Genomic DNA, 25,699 nt, shown 5'->3' on the forward strand with positions numbered 1-25,699 from the left:
ACACAGGATTGGAAAAACAGACGCATGAAGCGCATGAGGCGATATAGGCTCTCCGTTCACTCCGCCTAGCTTTCCATTGTTACGGCCGCCTCCCGTTCGACTTGAATGGGTCATGTGACCTAGGGCAGCAAAATATTGCTTTAAGAGGTTCTGACGTACGTTACATCAAAACGATGTGTGTGTGTGCGGTAAGATTCCGCAGCATTATAACGACATTGTTTTTCATCATTTCATAAATTCTCTGTGATAAAAACAAAGCGGAGAGCTGTTACATTTGTCTCAATCCACTCTTAATTATTATTATTTTTCCCCCCCGTGTATCAGGGTGGATTAGAGATATTGGCTTGAACATCCGGGCTTTGGCTCAAACTTGGCACGTGCGACCGCACAACCACACGTACTACACACAGACAGTAATCAAGCCGGGGAAGAATGCCGCCATTTCCCAAATTCCATGTGTGACGAACAGGAACTGGATTGCAAATCAACACGTCAGGAGTGTAAAATAACCCTCCAACTAACACTCCAAATAACCCTGAACTTCCCTACGGCTGTGCAACAGTCTCTAACACAGGGGACAACTGTTGCCAAAAAATCTGATTCTGAAGGAATGGAAGTCATCCTCTTCACCTTCAGCCTCGCCTGGCTGGTTTCTCATGGACCCCTTGTGTGAGATCCCAGGAACAATATCTCCTACAAGCACCTTATGCGGCTGGTAATCACGTAATGTTGAATGTCAGTAATATATACGTTTTCTTTTCTTTTCTTGTGTTCTGAGCGTGTTCGTTTGTCTTGTTTGTGCATTGTTTTGAAAAATTTAAAATAAAAAATTGGGGGGGGGGGGAGACGTAGAATAATAACATGTTCTAAACCAACATCACAGTATAAACCACAACATTACTGCCACCAGAAATCACCCAGCATGCAACAGTTCACAACAATATATCCACCCAGGAAAAGATATTAAAGGTCTTTGCACACACAGTCCGTTTTTTCCTCCCGTATGCGTTTTTTTTTTACCCGTCATCTGAAAACACAGACGGGTCAAACAGCTCGCACAAGGCTGTCGAGACTGATGCGAAAAACGCAGAAAATCGAACCTGTTCTGAAAACTTTAATGAGGGACGAAAGTTTCGGAGTTAGTGTGTAAAACATGGTGACACAACATGAGGTCGTATTCATTTTAAAACGTGCCACAATTTTCGGACGAAAAATACGGACTTGGTGCACAAAAGCCTTTACACTTGATTCAGTGATGCGATTGGCAGAAAGGGCAGAGGAGAGAAAGTGACGTTTGCAAGTAACACCACAGCAGTGCACAATGTTGCACAAATGACACACACACAGACACACACACACACACACACACACACACACACACACACACACACACACGCACACACAGTAAAATTTTGCAGGTAAGGCCAAGTGTTAATTGATCTTAATTAAACAAAATGTGAGAATGATTGGTAAAGAGGGCAAATAGAGCAACAGAACAAACTAAAGAATCAAGGGGTGATCAGATGTGCCCACGAAGCCAAAAGAAGCCAAATAAGCGCGGACGTATGAATATTCCTAACCTGCAAAATGATTCCTCCATATTATATCAGCGATAGTCATGGGTGGCCCACCGGCAGGGTGTGCTTTACCTTTGTCGTGGTCAGTCCTTATCATATCCATTAAGGAATTCTCCAAAGAGTGCAAGCTAAACGCGTCAAAGGGCCGATTCCTCTCCTGCAACACAGAAACAACAACAACAACACAGAGGCTGAAGGTTAGAGTCATGTGACGTGCAAAACAAAGAACCAGGAAGTGCATACTTTTCTGCCATTGTGGGTGTTACGCAGTCCGATAGGAGCCACCGTGTACCATCAGCATCACCAAAGTACCCGTACGTAACCACAGTGAAGAAAACATTCACAGGTATTATAGCTGACATACAATGGTTACAAACACGTCTCTTCATACAATAAAAAAACTGTGAGGATTTAATTTGCCCCCCCCTGTCCAAAGCTTTCTGTCCAAAGCTTTCTGTCCAAAGCTTTGCAATGAACACAGAGAGGATGGGGAGCACTAACCCTCACATTTGAACAACCAGTGACACACACACACGTGCGCGCGCACACACACACACGCACACACACACACGCACACACACACACACACACACGCTCTGAGGCTGCGCTTCCCACCGTGACTTGCCTGTCTGCTGTATCACCACAAGAGTGGGGGAGCAGTTGACAACCAACCCCCTCAGGCCTAAAGGAGTCTCTCGCTATCACCACTTGCAGTGGTGGGAAACTGGCAAACACATTGCACACATCTTGCGCTGTTGAAATTCTGGTTGGTTACCTTGCTCAAGGGCAGATCAGTGTGTGGGGGCAGAGCCGGCAACCTGCATGTCCCAACAGCACCCCGGCTTTTGTTAAGCAGAAGTGAGACAGGCTGGGACGTGGGACACATTCTCAGCCAATAGGCTAATATAACGTCGGGGATTGAGAGCAGACAGTCAAAAAGAGGCTAAAATAGGTTTGGTTTCAGCCCTGGGGGGGGGACTACAATCATGCCAGTTGGTTTTAAAAAGCAGATATGCATCTAGGCCAAGGCCAGAGAGATAAGACATACTGTAGTAGGCCCCAAGGAGATTGTGTCAAGATTTCATGACTGAGTGTCAATACTGTAGGTGGAGAAATAACACAACCGTGGGGTGAATTAAATGGATGATCAAGAGTCGTCCTTATACCTTCACTCATTGGCCTAATTTCTAATCAAATCCCAAGTATTCCTAATTTTGTTGGGGACCCCCTGAAGGTCCCAGGACCCCCAGTTTGGAAACCACTGATCTAGGAGATATCTCATTTTCATGCCTCTTTCATAGAACATATCGGACAGGGTGGCAACCCAAAAAAGGGTGTTTGAGGAGCAGAGCCACACCTGTCAATTCAGCCATGCATGACACAAGTGTAGTATCCTGGAAACAACGGTATTACAAGGACATTATAAAAGCACTTTCATGCCATCTCTGTATCTAGTCCTCTGTTTGTCTGCGTCACCAAACTGTGGGTGACAATCTGCTTGGCTGAGAGGAACTCAGTTCTCCAGCATAACACAGCTGGTTTGGGAAAGGAGAGATAAAAGTTTGGTGCTGCTGGCTGGGGCTGCGACGGGGCACTAAAAAGGATTCCATATGGGTCGCATTTGGAACCTGGTGATTTACAGAACCTCTCTAGAGCAATTTCCTGGTCCTGTGAGGCCCGACTGGCCCGGTTTGGACTCCTGGCTCCAGATAGGCGATACCACATCAAAAACGTTCCCGAGGGTTAAACCCGCTCGCTTGCTGATGAAATGTCGAGAAGAATTGAAGAGGATGACATGATGTGTGCCAAAGGTAAAGATGACTAGTGAGAGTGAGTGGAGCCAGAGAGAGGCAGAGCTGGGGGGACGCGGGGGGGGGGGGGGGGGGGGGGGGCCTGGAGCCTTGGCAGCTGTGTCCTGTGTCCGCTGGCCCGAGCCCGGAGCCACATTGTTTGCACACCAGGGCCATTGTTGCCCATTCGGCTGAGCATTCAAAAGCGTTATTCCCCCCACTCTGGACCCGGCAGCGCCACGGCAGATAAAAATCTGCCCACTTGGTACAAAACGATAAACACTTAAAACGCTGAGCTTTTCGTTTCCTCCCCCCCCCCCCCCCCGCCCCCCTCCCCCCCTCGACACATGCGGATGAACGCAGCGAGGGCTTGGAGAGTGTGGGGGCGGAGTCAGCTAGCTCATCGTAGCTACTAGCTAGTGTCCTCTAGAGAGAGTAGTGGCGTCAGCGGAGGACCAAAATGCGGGACTCACTAGCCAATGAACAGCCAGGAAGGGGTCTCGCGCTACTTTTGAATGCTAAAATAAAGCTGATAATGTACAATTTGATTAAAAAAAAACTTTAACTCATCGTAGCTAGTGTCCTCTAGAGAGAGAGTGGCATCAGCGGAGGACCAAAATGCGTGACTCACTAGCCAATGAACAGCCAGGAAGGGGTCTCGCGCTACTTTTGATTTGCTAAAATAAATCTGATAATGTACTATTTGATTAAAAAGAACACTTTCAAAGTACAACACAAACTGTCCATTTTGCTGCAACTCGACGGTGCTGCTTAATCCAGGACCTTACTTCCTGGAACTCTTGAGAGTAAAAAAAACTGGTCCATTGGAGTGAATGGAGATGTCGCGACTCTTCTACATACACGGCTCTGATCGTAGCCACATGAAGCAGCCCGCCCCCCACTTGTTGTAACAGGTTTTAGTGCTGCTAACAAGAAGCTAACATCGGCCTATCACGGCTGGTGCCTGCCTGCGCTTCGGCTTCACCTCTCCTCGTGGCCCATAAACAAAATATGAGATATGAGCATTTATGAGGGGAGATTCATGATTGGAAACAGCCCCGAACATTTAAGATGCGGCTGAATACCTTTTCTTATTGAATCTATAAGGTGACCACATGTTCCCGCTTAATAGGGTTAAGCGTTAAGTGTTACCAGGTGGAAAGGGCAGACAGTGAATATCATCTATTCTGATTATTTGGGGGGTTGGAAGTGTAAGCAGCTGTGAGTTATAGCACTCATTGGACATCAGGCTTATTAAAATGCATACATGGTTATACAGTGATCACCTTGGGACGGGTCCAATTGATCACTATAAACAGATGATCTTTATAACCAATTATTTTATTTCTCTTTATTTCTCATGCAGATTACCATCTAATTGACATGTGTATATGTATTACATGAATACAGTACATATAAAATAAAGGAATGTTATTGACTTTAAAAATCCATACAGGGAGTTTGGCCTCTACTGTAGTTTTAAACATTTTTTCCATTGTTCCCAGATGGGACAAGGCCCAAAATGATCAGTGTACGCAGAGTATTGATCACTATAAGCGAATCATTTAAACAGCATGTGTATAGGAATGATTCGGGACCAACCTTTTTGATCACTATAAGCGCTCGATCACTATAACCGTGATGACTATAAGCGGATTCCACTGTATATGAAAGCAAGCTAAACGACATGCACAGCACAGGAAAGAGATGCAAATGACGCCGGTTACACCTGCAAACTTGACGAACTCCCCGTGCCACTTTGCATGAGCATCAGGCAACATTTGACTGTGGGAACTTGCCTGTCAGCCTGCCAAATAGGTCCCACCCCCTGCACCCCCCCCCCCCCCCCCACGCCCCGTGATCCGATATGAAGTGATGAGGCTCGCGGGCGCAGCGCACAATCACTTTGCCACAACCGTCATTTCAGACGAGGGTGTCTCCTCCTCCTGAGATCCTCATGTGACTTTGTTTTCCAAGCCTCACGCCGACATGCTAAGTTGAATTCCGCGCATTCCTGGCCCTTTAAGCGGCGGGCCGACAGCAGGCGAGTACGAGCACATGTCGGAGCACATGGTGGACTCACAAAACGTCTCGCCCTGCGTTTTCTCCTGAAGAATCTTTTGGGGGCGAGACCTAACAGAGCGACAGACAGCAGATATACACCTGGCACCAGCTGCTCCTGCTCGCTTGCCTCAGCTCTTTGGCCCGGGTTTCACTGCGGGCGTGACATGTGGGGCCCCCGCTCACCCTGACCTCGTGTCCTGGTGATAACTTTTCCGCAATTACGGGTGTGCGCGTTAGGCAGCTGGGTGTGAGAGCTGCGGGCCCCCGGGTAATCACGCAAGTACCCATAACACACCAGTAACAGAATGCCCCCTTTTTCAATGCTGCTTTTTCAATGGGCGGACAACAACGCGTGTCTACCGCCTGAAACTTTAAGTGAGCGCTATAGACGGGTTTTCACAGAATGGTCACTCCTCCACCTTTATGTCTCAAAACACTGCGACAGGAAGTGAGCTGGGGTTCAATTTAGAAGAATGTTTTGGTTTGTCAAGTTAAAACCGTCTATAGAATGACTGCTAGTTAAATGTATGTCAAAGTCATCAGCTTTACGCCCGAGACATTACAAGTATTCAATTGACCCTTCTCACGGGGGCCATTTTGTGTCGAAAAGGCAGGGGAAACACGGGTGCAAGCAAAACACTAAATGAGGGTTTCAAACTTCCATGATTGGAGTTTGGAAAGCCTCGTTAGTGTTTTGTTTGCACCTGTGTTTATTCTGCCTTTATTTCGACACAAAATGGCCCCCGTGAAAAGGGTCTATATATCAGGGGAAAAAAACGATCTATCAGTGTGATCCTAACCGAACGGGTCCACCTGGGGCACCAGCTGTCCACATGAGAGCACACACACGGCTGCGGTGTTGAGCTGTCGGCGGAGCTATTTGCCTGGGCTGCACTTCAGTGAACAGGCCACTCTATGCAGGGTGACATGTGGCCCCCTGACCCCGTCTCCCGGTGACAAGTCGCTCTGTGAGGCGGCCAAGTGGAGAGAGAGAGAGAGAGAGAAGAAGAGATGGAGACCGAGGGCAGAGGAAACCGAGCGGTAATGCCCGAGGAAAGACAGACTGACACACACAATCTGCATCTCCTCAAAAGGCTATACGTTTCAAGCTGGCTGGAATTTCAGCCTGCGCAGCCGGGGCGGGCGGCCACGTTTCGCCAGCACATGTCGTCCTCTCTGCTGCAGTGGGCAGGTTAACATTTTGGCACGCGCTCCGGTCCGTTCTCCCCGGGCCTTCTTTTGAAACGGGTGGAACAAATGCTTCTTTTTATGTACGCCGGTGACTTAAGCGTTCAGCAAAGCTTTTTCTTTTCAATGTTGCAGTGTTTTGGTTCATGACCAAACATGAGGGGGTAAACAACACATGACTGTTAGCCTGCTCGATGTGCCCAATCAAATCCATTTAAACCAATATGAGACAGACATTATACTACCTCAACAATGCTGAGGAATACAGATGAGTCTGGTGGAATATCTGAGCTGGAATGGAAATATACGGCGTGTCCGTGTGGTGTTAAAATGTGATGGTGAATCCACCTCACCTCTTCCCTCTTGACCATCTTACAATGTCTGATAAGGATCAGATAATGTCTAGCCAAGGACAGAAAAGGGGGGATGGGAAAGGAAGACTCCAAATAAGGAGACTCCCCTTTATCGTCAATGTTCAAATTCATGTTGATTTTTTCCTACGTCCTACTATACCAGGGGTGGGCAACTGTTTTTCATGGGGGGCCACATGAGAAACCCAGATTGTTGCCGGGGGCCGAACAAATATTGTCACGCCGTAACCCATGGATGGGCAACTTTGATGATAGAGAGGGCCACAAAAAAATGTCCTCGCTACCAGTTTTTGCTGAGGGCTGAACGGCGCCAGCGCGAAACATTTTGGGCATTTGAAGCCAGGTTTAGAGGAATAACTCATTTTAAATTAACAGTTGTGATGTCATTATTCAGTCTTAACCACCAATATTTGATCCTTTTCTCACTCACTCCTATGTCACCACCCGCTCTCCCTCTTCAGTGCTTGAAATTAACTTTTTTGACCACCTGCCAATATGGCTGCTAGATTTTAAAGTTACCAGCCAATTCGAATTTCCACTAGCCGAAATGTTTTTCTTGAAATAAACCAGAATATGAGTGGGTTATTTTAAGCTTAAGTATCAGTAAGTGGCCCGGGATTCTCAAAGCCTGTGTTGAGGGTCACACAAGAACAAAAATGCACTCTTGAAGCTAAATAAATCCAAAACCAACAAGTTAATTATTTAAATTTCTACTTCAATGTAGAACAGTCATTTCTTACACATGAAATTACTTTTAGCCTTTTAGTCATAAATATTATTGAAATATATTCCATATTCCAGACTGAAATTCTATAACAGAAGAGTATTGGCCAGAATGACATGAACATTTGGACACTTATTCAGCGGGTATCTTGCATGTTGCGTTCAGGTGCACTGTAAAAAAAAAAAAAATTTTTTTTTTTTTTTTTTTTTTTTTTTGCAATTCCATCGCGGGCCACACAGGGGGCGCCCGCGGGCCGCATACGGCCCGCGGGCCGTATGTTGCCCATGTATGTACTATACCATTTAAATAAACTGGCTAACTATAGCTAACAAAAGCTGGCCACATATGATACAGTATTCTGTTTTTGGAGAGTTTTGTGTAGGGGCTCGCCCACCGTGCAGCTCGCCGAGCTGGCCCTACAGCTCGCATACACGTAGCTCGGCCGCTGCGCAGCCTTGCCCGCCCTGCAGCTCGACCGCTGTGCGGGCTCACCTGCTCTTATGACATCACTGATGATGTCACAAACTGATGTCACAACTTCACATCACTGATGACATCACAACCGCTCTTATGCATTACTGATGATGTCACAATGCCTATGACATCATCAGTGATGTCACAATGCACAATTGCTCACAAGTGACATCACTGATGGCATCACTTCCCGGGACCAAATTGAAACAGAGAACATCGTCCACATGCTCCCTTTTATAATAGATTTATAGTTAAGAAAGGAACACAGCAATTTTCAAACTTGGACTAATAGAATGCAAAAGTTAAGTGCTAACATAGCTTGTTGGATATAATTTTGTCTTTTTAACATTAAACGATGCAACATAATTCCTAGCTTATTAGCACTTGACCCTGAATCAAGTCTGTTGTTATGGTCATGCAGATGTCTGACAAAGGAAACAGAAAAGTATGACAATGACAACACTTGTACTATGTTATATATTTCGTTGAAATTCAAAATAAGTGATAACATGATAACACATCGGGTTCGAGCTGCTAAAAATTGGGTTTCTGGACTGGTTGGTTGGTTGGTTTCTGTCTGTGTGGAGCTCAGGTTGAAACCCCGCCCACTACTCCACCGCAAGCCTACCAAAAGAGAGTTCTGAGGCTGCCTTCAGGTGCTGTCAGAAATGTCGGAATTTTGAAGTGAACACACGTGACCCACCAACAAAAAGGTAAATAATGCCTGGGAATTTGGGGAAAGGGAATTTTGCACAAGATGTTCAGGTGGCAGAGGGTAACTCAAGGTTTAACTTTAAAGTAACATAGAATGGCAAAGTCACGCCCTCTTCCAGGCATCGGCGGATTATGACATGACGGACCCCTGGGCCTGGATGCATAAAAGGGCCCCCATCATAGCGCACATACACACAATTCAGGCCAGAATATCAACTAAGACATAAGCATTTTATGAAATTTCTATGGAAGAATTAATGGCGGTTGAAATCCCTTGGTGCGTATGCCCAACCCGGAAGAGGAGTGACTTTGGCTCCTCCGAATGAATTCTCGACTATTTGGGGTCACCCCTAATGTGTGTGTGTGTGTGTGTGTGTGTGTGTGTGTGTGTATATATATATATATACACACACACACACACACACACACACACACACACACACACACACATTTATATATATATATATATATATATATATATATATATATATATATATATATATAGCCTATATATATATATAAATATATATACACACACACACACACACACACACACATAATCAATATTAGTAGGCTACATCACAATTTTGACATCTGAATTGATCAATGAATGCTCACCTTGGATTATGGCACAACATCAAATTATTCACGACCGCTCGGAAAGGGGAGCTTACGAGGAGCACTTGAAGGCAGCATTATGTCCTTTAAACCCCTCAAGTGAGCTGGCAATACGAGAAGGAAATTTAACCATTTAGGGCAATAAACCGTGCGTGCAAAACTGCTTCCCATTTCCACAGACAACTGCTCGAATATGACCAGTATCTTGAATATTCTCTTAGAATAACTATGATCTATGCGGGACTGCCGTGAGATAGGCTTATACAAACATAATCAAGACCTTAAAATGGCTCTGAAGGTCGTGTCCCTAAAAACACTGTGGAAAATATTGAATAGGCTGTTTTGACATTATGCATGATTTATGCAAAAGAACGGTTTCTCGCGATCTAGGCTATTCCAAATTCACCCATTAGCCCATCAAGGACTAAATGTGGCCTACTGTATGTCAAATCAATCACCATTCCTATTTCCTATAGGGACTTATAATGGTATGAGTTTACAGTGTACAGTTTACACTTTATGGCATTTTTGATAGGCTCTAATGTTCTTATAATGACTCAGATTTCCTGAGATATTTTATTTTAATATCCTTCTGAAATGTAGGCTACATAGAATATAGCCTACTTACTATTATACGTTGTTCGAGGGGGGGGAAGACAATCGACATCGACAATAATTACAAAATGGGTATAATTTTTTTCCAGCACTGCAATAGGTAGGCCCAGGCCTGTGTATGCGGCTTTTTCAGAAAGCATGCAGGTTTACAGTACCTGGAAAGGCAGTATGTTGTTGCTGTTGTCCGTTCTGAAGGCGCTGTCCTCCATCCAGGGCTTGGGCGCAAGGGGACCAGCTCTTGGGAATTTGGGGGGTGCTATAACATTGCTGCTGTAAGGCTTTTTCATGGGGGAGATGGGGTTCATGGGAGACGGCACCCCGACGCCGACCCCCACGCCCACGGCTCTCCGCGGGTCCCTACCTGCCTGCAGCCCGCTCCACGGGTTGGAGGCTGTGCTCCAGGCGGCGTTCTGGTGGTTATTCCAAGCGGACGACGAGCCCGAAGGAGACGACGAACCCTTGCCGTTATTCATGATGGTCTGATAAGCGTTTCTCTGGGGGAAGGGGCCTTGGCTGGGGCTGACCGGGGACCTCCTCTGCTGGGGCTGCTGCTGCTGCTGGCCCGGCTGTGGATGCTGCTGCTGCTGCTGCTGCGACTGGGGAGCCTGCAGGCCGACCTGCGGGGAGAAATTGCCCGGCCCGAACACGGGGTTGACATGGTGGGGGAAGTTCTGGAAAAGCATCGTCCCGTTCACCGAAGCGGGTATTCCCTGGAAAAAGCTGCTGTCGTCCTGCACGGCGTTCGCGGTGCTGCCCGTGGACCAAGTGCTCCCGAACGAGGAGTTGGGGGAGGAAAGGGGACCGGGGCCGGTCTCCTGCTGCGGCTGGTGGTGGAAGCTCAACCCGGGCAGGATGGGCGACTCCATGGGCACTTTGTCTCTGCTGCTGCTGCTGCTCAGCGCTGAAGCCGCTTCTTGGCTGCTCCCGGTCGACGGACTCTCCGACTCCGATGAAGAAGAAGGGAGCTCCGATGACGGGGTCGGGGTGCAGGGAGGAGGGTCTACTTGCTGTGGATCGTGCTGATGATGAGGCTGGGCTTTGTTTTTGTCCATCAGTAAATCATCCTGCATGGTTTGCTGAGCTGCAACGGGGGGAGACAGAGACGAGGAGTTAATATAAAGACTGACATTTAGATAGCCTACTATCATGGACCAAGGCTGCTATATAGCCTTTGATGAACGGGGTCAACTTCGTCAAGGAAGGATATAATGATGTTAGGGACCAGGCGATTGCAAGGCGAATGCGTGATCACCCATTTAGCCGAAACTGAGACGGGGGGGAGACGATTTCTACTGATTCATAAACCATCCACATATCGGCGCATAAGGCTGCAGATATTCACCCGATTTTCGCCACGTCTCGTTTTTCCTTCCACGCAGGAACTCCGGAGCTGCAATGTGAAACTGATTCTCTCTAAGAACCTCCCCTATATTAATTTACATACGTCAATAAATACAGCTGTCCTTCAGCAAGGTTAACAGACACCTCAGCAGACACGACCACGGACTGTTTTACACCAACAACAACTTGACTGCCAGTTTCCAGCAAAACGCAAACTTCTCTCTTTTTTACGCAGTATAGGCTAGAATGTGACGCACATGCACTTGAGCTACTTATTATAGCTGCTAGGGCAGATCTCGACTTCTGAAAAAGAACTAGGCTAGTAGCCTATGTGATATTTTTTTTTAGCAATGTAATTGGACACGATGTTCTATAAAAAAAATATCACAGTGACACAGGAGATACAAAATAATTGAATTTGATATGGTCTGTAAACTCATAAGGTACTAGGGCTATATCTTAAAGGTGAATATTCAGAGAAATGCTACAGCCAAGGCTGGAATAATACAGCCTGACTGACAGCTCCACCCTGCGTGGTCATCTCCTACCAGAGACCAGTTTCTGTAGGGTAGCCTACCTTTCATGCAAAATTCCCCTATTTCAGAGACGCAAAGCCTTGTTTTCGTGATAGTTTCAAATTTCCATTGACCTGGGTGAAACAGTTAGGTGCCACATTTTCAATTCCCAATAGGCTAATTAAATCGCATACAAATTTAACTAGATCACAGTAGGCTATGGTTCAAAGCTACCTATTCTGTCGGCTGGAGCACATGCTATTATGTGCATAATAGTGGAAAACCAATACAAAAAGACATCCTACTGAATTAAAACCTAATAACAACAACACTGATAAGGCGTCTCCTCGTTGTCAGCCTGTTGTCGGGGAACCTGCTGCAGGAGAGATAACACGCAGTCTAGACCCGATCGAGGCCTTTAAATATGGGAGCAATAGCATGCAGACTTTCAAAATAACACTGCCGATGACATGATAGCTGGCAATGACACACGGCAGTCGCAATAGCCTGCATTGCACACACACCCCACCAGTTAATCCCGGTTTTCTCCTCCAAGCGCTGCGCTTCCAAGGTCATCAAAGCAGCCTATCAATACGGTGGGCACCTCGTCGGACCTTCACCAAAAAGACTGCCAAAACCCGACCATTCGCATGCCAGTTGCCGTCGCTGATCGACACCTTTCTCAAAGCTGTCTCGCATTGAAATCCCCCTTTAATCCATATGTGCCCCCTTCCACACAAACGAGAAAACAGCATGCGCACACACCCGGCGTGGTCGCTTTTCAGCCTAACGTGAAATTTGAATTACCTTTATCGTTCACCTTTTTGGGACTCTGTAAATAAAGCTATTTCGGTTTGCCTCGTCTGCTTTAGAAATGACAAACGAGCTACCCTTGTGCCGAGATAGTCAGCAGTTGCCTCAACAGCTGATTGACTGCGGCGCATGGATGATGCCGCGGAGGCTGTAGGGAGTTGTAGTTCCTCACTGTATTCTGTGATTCTGTGCAGCTGCAGCAACGCTTCAGTCTGAAATTCGGCATATAGCCTAATTGAGGCTACATCATGGCAAGACAAATCCCCCAAAACACAGTCATCCTCACTGATGATTGCAGGGACATTCTCTCTCTCTCTCTCTCTCTCTCTCTCTCTCTCTCTCTCTCTCTCTCTCTCTCTCTCTCTCTCTCTCTCTCTCTCTCTCTCACACACACACACACACACACACACACACACACACACACACACACACACACACACACACACACACACACACACACACACACACACACACAGTCTAAATGTTACCAAATATTAACATTGTTATTAATTTGATATTTTTGGCCACATGAGGGAGGGGGACATTGTTAAATAAACTACATCTCCCGCGATTCATTGGAATGTGTCACCCCTTGCACGCCGTTGTTGTTGTGATGACGTAATTACGTACAGCAATGCTATTTTTGCGTTACCTCAGAGGCAGCCTGTCAATGTGGAGTTAAGCGGTCACACCGTTAAGATAGTTCGTGATAAACAGATGTAAACGACATTCTTAATTGAAATAGTGCACCGGTCATGGTGTTTAGACTGCCATGACTGCGCAGGTATAGTTTATAGATGCTAAATAATTGGCTAGGTTGCAACTGACGCCCCGTTCAACACAAAGGCCCTAGGCTCTAGCTAGCTAGCTCCTCGGCTAGCTAGAGATTCAAGGCCAACCTCAGCTGCAGCAAATTAGAGCAGGCGTGCCATTTTTAAGTTTGATTTGTAACGGGTCCGATTCAGTTTGAGTACAGAGTTTTTGTTTTTGCTAACGTCCTCCACGATTATGGCGGAACAGGGTGCAGTGGTAATGCAGCAGAATTTGGACAGGTGAGTTCAATTTGAAGGCCGACTACTGCTAGCTAGTTAGCTAGTTAAGTTAGCTTAGCCATATGGGAAGAAAACTACGTTAGGTAACCCATGTTGGAACTGTCAGAAGAAGCAACAAGCAAGCTATTTGTGTTATTGTAATTGTAAGCAACTGATTTTCCAGTGCTAACGTTATATTTGCAATTCAGTGCAGTTAACGTTACTGTACGTTGGTTGTATTTACGGGATCATGTCTATGTTCCCCGGGTTCTATGTTCCCCGGGTTCTATATTCCCCGTTTTTCACTAACCCTAAACCTAACCTCCCCCAGACCCTAACCCAAAACCTAACCTCTCCCACCCCCCACGCCTAAACCTAACCTCCCCCAGACCCTAACCCAAAACCTAACCTCTCCCAGGGACCATAGCGGGGAACATAGGACCCTATTTGGGAAAAGCGGGGAACATAGGACCCGGGGAACATAGGACCCGGGGAACATAGGGATGACCCCGTATTTACAACGTTAAGATGCTACTGTTGTAATCACAACTAGGTTAACAGTGACACATCATATAACGTTAGTAATCCAGGTCATTTACATGTATCTTGTTCTCTGTAAAGTAACAAAAGCCCTTAAATTAAGGGATCTGTTATGCTAGGCATCTGCCCAATACGATTTTTTGACAATTCTGTCACGTTTATTGATTCTTAATTATGGCACAGAATGAGTAGATTGTGAGTATATAAATATGCCACTTAGATAAGACAAGATATGTAACTTGTGCAACACAAGATCTTGTGTTGCATAAGTTACTGAATGCCATTTCCATTGAACGTTTTTGTCTACCCTAAAGATAACTTGTGGGCAATAGCCTTTCTCTCCCTCAGATATCCTACTCTTTAAACACATATTCGTGCACAGGAGAAACCAAAACTTAAGCAAGTTTTTGCTTTTAAGTGATAAGATATTTGAGTTATGTGCATGAGCAGAGTTCATGTGAGTTCACGCACATCCAAACGCTAAAAAACCAGGTGCAGGACCAAAGTGCAACGGAAAATAACAAATTAGAGTCCTCAGACTGGTAACTGCTGCTCCCACCATTTATTTTATCGCAACAAAGTGATCACTTTGTGGCGATGTGGGGCAGCAGTTACCATAGACCTTTTCAGTTCGCTGGTACATTCACGTCATACGACCTGAATCCAGCGTCCTTTCCCAGAAAAGCAGCCGGGGTTCACAATTATCTCAAGCCACAAAGAGGTCGTCCAAGATGGACTTTACAGGTGTTGCAACAAAATGTCAAACTCACCCGCAGTTAACGGACAGTCTTGCAGTCAGCGTCAGTCAGTCATTTTTTAGTTACTTTCTAAAAACGTGTCGCCCGGGGTTGATTCTTTCTAAACAACAGTTCAAGCCTGCGTCGCGCAGTCAATGCCGGCGCCATCTTGAACTGTTGTTTAGAAAGAATTGACCAGTTTATGAATAATAATTTAAAAAAAAATCAGCCCGCTGACTTTCAATATACTCTAGCGCGCAAGACTGCAAGATTGCCCGGTAACTGTTGTTGGGCTTGTATCAGATGTTGACAGTATGATAACCTTAGGCAAAAATATCAGCTTCACGGTATTGCACACATCTATAATGTGTTATTGTAAAATCTCTGGGTATTGTGTGTGTGTGTGTGTGTGTGTGTGTGTGTCAAAAGATTTATTTTTAAATAGCATAGAACAGTGATACAGTGTCACAACAACATGACTAACAGACACCGCTAGGAAAAAATCGTGACTAACACCACCCGCCCACTTAGGCCATTTTAATGATGATGATGATGATGTACACACAGTAGGGAGTAGGCCCTGTTGACAGCATGGTCAAACTGTTGCAGTTTCAGTGCTGCTGGTAAGGAACGTTAGATGAGAGCCGTGAGGCACCAAACTATCATTAATATTAAATATCCTTGTCTCAGAGAATAATAATAATGAATGTTGATGTATAATGAATAATGTTGGATTACTATTTTAAAATGAATGTAAGGAAGGGAAAAAAATCGAAGCATTCAAATACCGATAGAAATAAATATAGATAAATAATACCTTACAAAACGGCACAGAAAAAAATGTGCTGGTAGATGTTGATAATTGACGATGAGGTTAATGTTTTCTTGTAGGATGTCAGAAAAAGCAACGGCGTTTGTCAAGGAGCACCATGCAGGGAAAACTAGCATTATTAACCTGAATTCTCCATCTCTTGAGTGAGTGAGTGGTTGACAGATGTGCTAGCATGACTCATGAGCGAGCTAGCACGTCGGTGACGTCACCGTGTCCTTCTTCAAAACAGTCATTGCCATTCGATGGCATGATGCTGTGCAGACAGAGCCTACTGAAATAGACACGCGTCGACACACTTCCTGTCGATATTGGACTTTGAGAAGAACATTTCTCAACTGCGTGATAGAGTAGCATGAGGCAAAGGGGCAGGCGAGTTTTGTGTAATGCGTTTGAGCTCCGAGTGCGGTGGCTCTCGGAGCAGAGGCAGTAACCCCTGACTGTGTTTGAAGAACGGCTAGCAGACAGATGCATGTCATGTCCCCCCTGCCTGCTTCCAGACGGTTGTGTACCCAGCCTCTCTATCAGTGACAAACACACGGCTCCACAGACAGGCTGTTATCTGGGCCTGTCACAAGCAGCCAGCACCCCCCTGCAATGCAGCGTTTCGCAAGGTGCTGGGAGACACCTTTCAATCCTGCCTGACCTTTTCATTGGCTCTCTCACAACCTCCTTGTTTCAAGCCCCTCTTGTCCACCTTTTTCTGGTCCAGATTGTTGACCCTGTCTGTCTCTATACACATGGGTATATCTGACTATGTGCTGTGGGCGACGTGCATCGGATGCGAAACGATGAACAGACGTCATGGTTCGTCATGCTGTGTATTTGGGGGGTGGAGGGGGGAGGCAGTGTCTGTCTTCATTCCTGAGAACATCTTTTTTTCCCTTATTGATCTCATCAATTTAAAAAAAACGTTCAAAAGAACGTTAGTTATTATCACATAGATGAGGTGATATTACAGACTCCATGCAAATATCAATAGCCTGTCCTGTTGACAGACGATGACACCTACTAGCTTATGTGGAGACTCTGAAGAAGACACGGCACACTGATAATCCTCTCCAGTTAGGTCAGATGCTAACCTATCATGGCCAAGTAACTTACATTGCAGAAATATTTTCAGTGGTGCGTAGTAGTAGGTTGAAGAACAGTAATAATAGCCACTAGCCAGGTGTTTTAGCTGTTAGGCCGGGGTTATTCAAATTGGCCACAAAAGTCATGCTGTTCACGTTGGTCTCAAACTCGAGGTCATGACTCATGACATCTCTCAAAATATTTTTCTTTTTCTTTTTCACATGTGCAGTTTCACCCCTTTTCCATCCCTTTGATATGAGTACACTGTCTGCTGTGCACATTTTCAGACAGCACCGTGAAGTCACAGTGACTACGTTTACATGCACACAATATTCCACTATTATTCGGAAAATGACAATATTCTGAATTTGATAAGGGGCATGTAAAAAGCATATTCCAGTTGCATTTTCCGGATTTGCCCTTTTTCCGAATTTAGCATTTTACGATTAAGACATGTGGGTTATTCCAGTATCATTCGGGTTTTAGGAGGATTCTTTGATCATGTATACAGCGCATTCGGAATAGGCGTCTCTCAATCAGGGTTTTTACCGCAGTTTGTGACGGATCTTGCCTGTTTGTGGTCAGCTGATGTGTGCTAGAAGCGCTAGAAGAGGCGATATAATCATATAATCCATCATCTCTCGCATGCGAAAAGGAAAGCCCACATTTCTGATCGGGAGGAGAATAGAAACACGGAAGATGACGCAACTCTTATAACGGACTCTGGCCTAACAACGTAGCTTACGTTTAATATGAAAAACTTGGGATATCGCAACGCCAAACTTTTCAGCAGCAAGCTCCTGAAATGGACCAGATGATGAGGGCTGCATGTGAACAGGAATATTAGTGGACTGGATTATTCATCTAGTCGGAATATTGTCTCTTTCCCAATGTGGGCAAAAACCGGAATATTGTGTGCAATGTAAACGTAGTCAGTGTGAGGTGTACTAGGAAGGAACAGGGTTGTTTTGTAGTAAACGGCATGTGACCCACCACCTACTAAACTGTGTTATGGTCTCATCTCTGAGGACCAGTCAGTCGTTTTGAGAGGACCAGTCAAAGTGGAACCAAAGGCCAAATGGCAAAAGCCCAGCCTGCTTTTTCCTGCTTTCCTGTGCAAAGTGTTAACAATACACAAGGGGTCACACAGAGCCTAGTAAGGTTGTGGAAAATACACACAAAGCTGTTCTGGACTTTCCTCAAGTGTTGTGTTTACTCAGTTAAAAGCCAGGGGCAGTAGAGTTGTAGGAGGCTCCTGTGTCAGTTACTCAGTTAAAAGCCAGGGGCAGTAGAGTTGTAGGAGGCTCCTGTGTCAGTTACTCAGTTAAAAGCCAGGGGCAGTAGAGTTGTAGGAGGCTCCTGTGTCAGTTAGTCCGCTCTCTCACTTGTTGTGAATTAAGGCCTTGATGCAAACATGTTGTTCAGAGTCTGTTTGTTACGGAACTGACACGAGGTGGATGGTTACTACTATACTGTTGTGTTGTGGGGTGGAGACTGTCTGTCTCTGGGGTTTGTTGTTGTTGAACTGACTCAAGTCAAGAGCCCGGGCGTTTGTGATTGAGTGGAGGCAGTCAGACATGGAGAAGCCCCCCCCTTTGGCCCTGAACCTTTCCTTTTAGGATCTTTGTGGGCCCAGGATCCGGTGCTCCTGCCTTTGTGCCGCGGAACCTCCAGTTTTCCCACCGTCACGTGACCACGGCCCAGTGAATGAGCCGTCACGTGACCACGGCCCAGTGAATGAGCCGTCACGTGACCACGGCCCAGTGAATGAGGCCTTTGTGGAGTGGCTTAGGGCCCTTCTTAAAGAGCGAGAGAGAGGCTGACGTGTGAGATGATGAGAACGTAGCGATGCTGCTGTCGCGCTCATCTTTGTACACGGTGTCAATCACACAGTCGTCCTCTATATATATTCCCCTCACAACAACAACCCCCCCACCACCACCACTCCAATACCCCCTCCTGTGTGGGACTGTTGTACTTTTCCTCTGAATGTGTTAAAACATGCATGATATGGGGGGGAAACTGACATTGCAATAATATTTTGTTTCTGACATATATATTGCAATATGAATAGCTGAATGATCAAGCCTTACCCGTTTAACTGTAAACAGTTTTCTACTGATTTCGTAATGATACAAAGCTGGTTGAAAATCAGCAGTGTTGCTTTAACAGCCCTAATTCCCAAAGAACTAACGCTGTAAATTTGACCAGGGACCCCCTAACCTGGTGCATTAAGCTTGGTCCCGAATCATTCCTATACACATGCTGTTTAAATAATTTGCTTATAGTGATCAATACTGCTTACAGTGATCATTTTTGACTTTGTCCCACCTGAGAACAATGGAAAAAATGTTTAAAACTAGTATAATTATGTAATTGTTTTGACTTTCAAACTGCCAAAAATGAGCCAACGCGATACAGCAGCGATAACTCGGTGCATGTCTGTCTGTATATGGAGAGATCACAGCATGTCTGTCTGTGGAGAGATGGTGTCTGTCTACTATGTGAGACCGCTGTGTTTGAAACAGCTGGAGGCCTAACTCACTGTATGGATTTTTAAAGTCAATAACATTGCTTTATTTTATATGTACTGTATTCATGTAATACATTATACACATGTCAATTAGATGGTAATCTGCATGAGAAATAAAGAGAAAGAAAAAAAAATGTTATAATGATCATCCGTTTATAGTGATCAATTTGACTCGTCCCAAGGTGATGCTCACTATTAAGAGTGACTGAATATATATAAATCCAGCCCTAGTGCAAAAGACATGGAGATGCAGTGTATTTGGGTGAGCATTTGGTGATGTGCTGCTTCTGCTTATCTGTTTGAGCGTGCTGTTGAACAGGACCGAGGCGACAGGGCGAGCTGGAGATTAAGGTTTCGTGTGGGAGGATAGCGTTTCGCTGCTCGTGTCGTATCGGCTCGGTCACGCGGCCGGGCAGGGTTACAGGAACACGAGCCAAGCGACTCGACGAGGAGCGCGCTGCGTTTTGTCCCCCCAACGCTAGTGCTCCTGTGGAGACGTCTGTCCACTATCCCCCAATCAGCATTTCATCCTCCTGTTTCATGCTTGGGGTTTGGGTCTCTCTCTCTTGTCTCTGCGTTACCCGCGTTAGCCCAGATTTGCGTTGAGCTCGGCTTACACCGTGGCCACTGACAACACTACGCTTCATATCGTAATGGATGAATTATTGAGATCAGGGCCCCCGTGGAAGAGACCATCTGAGTCTGTAGTTACACGCTGTGGTTAATGACACAGAACAGCAGCAGATGCATTTTTCTCTCCAATTTGCTTTTCCAGCTTGGTGGTTATGGAGCAAGATTTAATACCGTCATGGCCCTTAGCAAGTTAGCATATAATGCAACCATATTCTGTGTAATGGAAGTAGATATAGTAGGCTATATGTATATTAAGGGTGGGGATCGATACAGCATAGTATTGTGATATTTTGTGGGCAATATAATCGTATCGAATGCCAAGTATCGTGATATTGTATTATACAAAATGTCAAGTGCATGCAAGATTTGTGATGGGCTTTTATGACAGTATTGGTCAGTCTGTCTGCTTGACAATCTAATTTTGCTGCAAAACAAAACCAACAGATGTTGACAAAGTTTTTATCCTTTGGGGACATCATTTGCAGTTGGAAAAAAAGGTAATAAATCCCAATATATCGCAATACCCAATATATCGCAATACCCAATATATCGCAATACTAGCATTTCTTTCCATCAGAGACTCTGATTCAGCAGGTACGCCTGCCTGCACCGGCCCTTTCCATCAGAGACTCTGATTCAGCAGGTACGTCTGCCTGCGTCTGCCTGCCTACGTCTCTCCCCCTCTCCTCTGGTTCCCCCCACCCACCCCGGTCAGCGGTTGCCTTTTATACACGTCCCAAACAGCCAGGACAACGCGATTGGCTGGCTCAGATTTGAACAGATCTGAGCCAGCCGATTGGCTGTTATCCTGTGATGACGTAATGTCCTGTGCCCCATGACCGGATGGACCATATATGGACTTCCTCCCCCCGACTGGCTGTGCTATCATAGCTGCTGACTTTTGCTGCACTATCCGTCTCCTCCCCCCCTCCTCTCCCCCTCTCCTCTCCTCTCCTCTCCTCTTCTCCCCTCCTCTCTTCTCCCCCCCTCCCCTCCTCTTCTCCTCCTCTCCCATCCTCCCCCTCTCCTCTCCTCTTCTCTCCCCCTCTCCACTCCTCTTCTCTCCCCCCCTCCCCTCCTCCTCTCCCCTCTCCACTCCTCTGGTTCCCCCCACCCACCCCGGGCAGCGGTTGCCTTTTATACACGTCCCAAACAGCCAGGACAACGCGATTGGCTGGCTCAGATTTGAACAGATCTGAGCCAGCCGATTGGCTGTTATCCTGTGATGACGTAATGTCCTGTGCCCCATGACCGGATGGACCATATATGGACTTCCTCCCCCCGACTGGCTGTGCTATCATAGCTGCTGACTGTTGCTGCACTATCCGTCCCCCTCCTCTCCCCCTCTCCCCTCCTCTCCTCTTCTCCCCTCCTCTCTTCTCCCCCCCTCTCCTCTCCTCTTCTCTCCCCCCTCCTCTCCCCCTCTCCTCTCCCCCTCTCCCCTCCTCTCCTCTTCTCCCCTCCTCTCTTCTCCCCCCCTCTCCTCTCCTCTTCTCTCCCCCCTCCCCTCCTCCTCTCCCCTCCTCCTCTCCCCTCTCCACTCCTCTTCTCTCCCCCTCTCCTCTGGTTCCCCCCACCCACCCCGGTCAGCGGTTGCCTTTTATACACGTCCCAAACAGCCAGGACAACGCGATTGGCTGGCTCAGATTTGAACAGATCTGAGCCAGCCGATTGGCTGTTATCCTGTGATGACGTAAGGTCCTGTGCCCCATGACCGGATGGACCATATATGGACTTCCTCCCCCCGACTGGCTGTGCTATCATAGCTGCTGACTGTTACTGCACTATCCGTCTCCCCCCCTCCTCTCCCATCCTCCCCCTCTCCTCTCCTCTTCTCTCCCCCCCCTCCCCTCCTCCTCTCCCCTCTCCACTCCTCTGGTTCCCCCCACCCACCCCGGTCAGCGGTTGCCTTTTATACACATCCCAAACAGCCAGGACAACGCGATTGGCTGGCTCAGATTTGAACAGATCTGAGCCAGCCGATTGGCTGTTATCCTGTGATGACGTAATGTCCTGTGCCCCATGACCGGATGGACCATATATGGACTTCCTCCCCCCGACTGGCTGTGCTATCATAGCTGCTGACTGTTGCTGCACTATCCGTCTCCTCCTCTTCTCCCCCCCTCCTCTCCCCTCTCCCCCTCTCCCATCCTCCCCCTCTCCTCTCCTCTTCTCTCCCCCCCTCCCCTCCTCCTCTCCCCTCTCCACTCCTCTGGTTCCCCCCACCCACCCCGGTCAGCGGTTGCCTTTTATACACGTCCCAAACAGCCAGGACAACGCGATTGGCTGGCTCAGATTTGAACAGATCTGAGCCAGCCGATTGGCTGTTATCCTGTAATGACATTAGTCCTGTGCCCCATGACCGGATGGACCATATATGGACTTCCTCCCCCCGACTGGCTGTGCTATAAGGGTGGGAATCACCAGATGCCCACGATACGATACTGAAACGATACTTGAGTCACGATACGATAGTATTGCGATACTGCGATATTTTCGATATTGCGATATATCGATATTGCGATATATTGAATATTGCGATATTTCGATATATTGCGATTTCTTACTTTTTCAACTGCAAATGATGTCCCCAAAGGAAAACTTTGTCAACATCTGGTTTATATAAGAACAATTTTTCAGTCTGTACATCTGACTTCAACCATTTTATTGCAGCAACATTGTCAAGTAGACAGACCAACAAATAAAGTCATGTCATAGTTGCATGCACCTGACAAACTGAACTGTTTGTTACAGTCTACTTACAGTCCACCTTAACTGGATGTGTGTGTGGACTACTGTACTTACGTAGTTTTTGCAACTTCACTTCACTTACACAAAACATTTTGTGCAGCCCATTCAGTAACTGGGGAATTTGTAAATGACTTATGACAAAACTGTTACTGTTAAAACAAAATGAAAATATGCTACCGTTTGTTTACTGCTGGCCTTGGAACTAAAGTTTATAGTAGCCCGGTGGCCTGGCATGGCCTGCAAAAAGAAATCTGCAATATCGATACTTGGCGTCCAAATATCGATACAATATCGTCAGGCAAAATATCGCGATACTGTGGTGTATCGATTTTTTCCCCCATCCCTACTTTCCATCAGAGACTCTGATTCAGCAGGTACGTCTGCCTGCACCAGCCCTTTCCATCAGAGACTCATATTCAGCAGGTACGTCTGCCTGCACCGGCCCTTTCCATCAGAGACTCATATTCAGCAGGTACGCCTGCCTGCACCAGCCCTTTCCATCAGAGACTCATATTCAGCAGGTACGTCTGCCTGCACCGGCCCTTTCCATCAGACTCTGATTCAGCAGGTACGTCTGCCTGCACCAGCCCTTTCCATCAGACTCTGATTCAGCAGGTACATCTGCCTGCACCAGCCCTTTCCATCAGAGACTCTGATTCAGCAGGTACATCTGCCTGCACCAGCCCTTTCCATCAGACTCTGATTCAGCAGGTACATCTGCCTGCACCAGCCCTTTCCATCAGAGACTCTGATTCAGCAGGTACATCTGCCTGCACCGGCCCTTTCCATCAGAGACTCTGATTCAGCAGGTACGTCTGCCTGCACCAGCCCTTTCCATCAGACTCTGATTCAGCAGGTACGTCTGCCTGCACCAGCCCTTTCCATCAGAGACTCTGATTCAGCAGGTACGTCTGCCTGCACCGACCCTTTCCATCAGAGACTCTGATTCAGCAGGTACGTCTGCCTGCACCGACCCTTTCCATCAGAGACTCATATTCAGCAGGTACGTCTGCCTGCACCAGCCCTTTCCATCAGAGACTCATATTCAGCAGGTACGTCTGCCTGCACCAGCCCTTTCCATCAGAGACTCATATTCAGCAGGTACGTCTGCCTGCACCGGCCCTTTCCATCAGAGACTGATTCAGCAGGTACGTCTGCCTGCACCGGCCCTTTCCATCAGAGACTGATTCAGCAGGTACGTCTGCCTGCACCGGCCCTTTCCATCAGAGACTGATTCAGCAGGTACGTCTGCCTGCACCGGCCCTTTCCATCAGACTCTGAGTCAGCAGGTACGTCTGCCTGCACCGGCCCTTTCCATCAGAGACTCATATTCAGCAGGTACGTCTGCCTGCACCGGCCCTTTCCATCAGAGACTGGTAGTAGTCAGCCTGCCCTGTGTCACATGAGCACCTCCACCCCACGGCCTCTCTCTCCTGCATGCTCATGTTTTATTCAGCAGCAGGTGGAGTATTGGAAAATCAGCCACTGCAGGCAGGTGGCAACCTGAGCAAACAATCCAAGCCCCTTCTTAGTCCCCTGCAGCCCTCTGTAACGGAGCACACCTCGAGGGCCTCCGGACGACGATGACAGAAGGCCAGAGATTTGACATCCATTATTCAACTGTGGGAGCAGGAGGCTTGAATTAAACATGGTGCATTATGGGGGATTTGCTTTTAAACATGGTGCATTATGGGGGATTTGCTTCAGCCGTGGCTCACCCCTCTTTTTTGAGTCCTCTCCTCCCAGATCAGATCCTGCTGTGGAGGATGCAGGCCAGGCAGGCACACTGTGAGTGGAACAGGTGGAGGAAGCACCAGGACACACTGCCAAAGTGAGACTAACTGTCTGGCAGAGGAGTTATTTATTGTCGTGTTTTCCCTGCAAAGTGATTGTTGTCAGCACACTTGCTAGCTTTCTTTTAGTATCGCAATTTAGCTGTTAGTAGGCTATAATAGTGGACACCACATTTGATACTACCTTTCTGATATTTTCGCGGTGGTAAAGAACATCTCCTACTTCCTAGTGAGAGCAAAAAAGGCTTCAAGGTTCCTCTGTTCTGGGCATACCTGACCTCTTGTGGTTTTCAATAAAGACCGAAAATGAAACGGTAGATTTTCTATACGCATTTTGTTTTGCTCAAGGTCGGGCAGCTATTATTCCAAACCTTTTTAGAGAGAGATGCTGCTGTGTTTGGTTCTTAACAGCCCTTGGTTGGGCCAGGCAAGGCTTTTAGCTAGCAGCCTGTAGCATACTTTTGATGGGTGGAGAGAATGGATAGATTATCCCATGTGGTGGTTGAATGTGGGTTAATGTTGTGAAAGCTGTGGCAGAATTAATCATCCTTAATGAGGTGAACTGATGGTGGAAGCGGTGATCTATGCAGCACGCTATTGGCTGGCTAAGATATGATGATATTATGCTGCCAGAGATTTTATTTTTAATTTATTTTTTGCTCAGATTTATGAGCACACACATGTAATAATGTGCTATCTGAAATGTACATAATCACAGCACGGGGAGAATAAACAAACATCTCCATTGCCGTCTGTCTCTCTGTTGACTCGATGCCAGGGGTTTATGGGAGGTGTGCACATTAATTATGGTTTCAATCATCCATTGAAATGCCAACTGTTCAGGGTTCAGTGTAATTATGGAGATGGAAATGGAAATGTCACACTCGCACACCGGATAGCCAGGCTGCAAACGGGTGGAAAAGCAGCAGGCCTTGAAACTCATAAGATCTCCTAGCAACAGGCTGGTGCTGCTC

The 25,699-nt window shown here is 46.7% G+C and overlaps 2 protein-coding genes across 3 annotated transcripts in view; one reads left to right on the forward strand and one right to left on the reverse strand.

Annotated features, from left to right (window-relative positions):
• The window catches only part of cpeb3 (cytoplasmic polyadenylation element binding protein 3), a 57,279-nt gene extending 46,063 nt beyond the window's left edge, over positions 1-11,216 (reverse strand). Inside the window, exons 1-2 of the mRNA XM_083658641.1 lie at positions 10,291-11,216; positions 1,581-1,734 (exon numbers count right to left, since the gene is read on the reverse strand). Of these exons, the coding sequence (XP_083514767.1) occupies positions 1,581-1,734; positions 10,291-11,205 (1,069 nt within the window). The 5' untranslated portion in view covers positions 11,206-11,216. The remainder of the gene's footprint in view (positions 1-1,580; positions 1,735-10,290) is intronic.
• Positions 11,217-13,482: 2,266 nt separating this feature from the next.
• The window catches only part of marchf5 (membrane-associated ring finger (C3HC4) 5), a 47,384-nt gene continuing 35,167 nt past the window's right edge, over positions 13,483-25,699 (forward strand). For both annotated transcript variants that reach the window (XR_014553675.1, XM_083658640.1), the window contains exon 1: positions 13,483-13,856. Coding sequence is in view for 1 of the 2 variants with exons in the window: in XM_083658640.1 (XP_083514766.1) it covers positions 13,813-13,856 (44 nt within the window). In the remaining variant the exon portion in view is untranslated. The remainder of the gene's footprint in view (positions 13,857-25,699) is intronic.

This window comes from Poromitra crassiceps, assembly GCF_964638095.1.
Source record: "Poromitra crassiceps genome assembly, chromosome: 22".
Lineage (NCBI taxonomy): Eukaryota > Metazoa > Chordata > Actinopteri > Beryciformes > Melamphaidae > Poromitra > Poromitra crassiceps.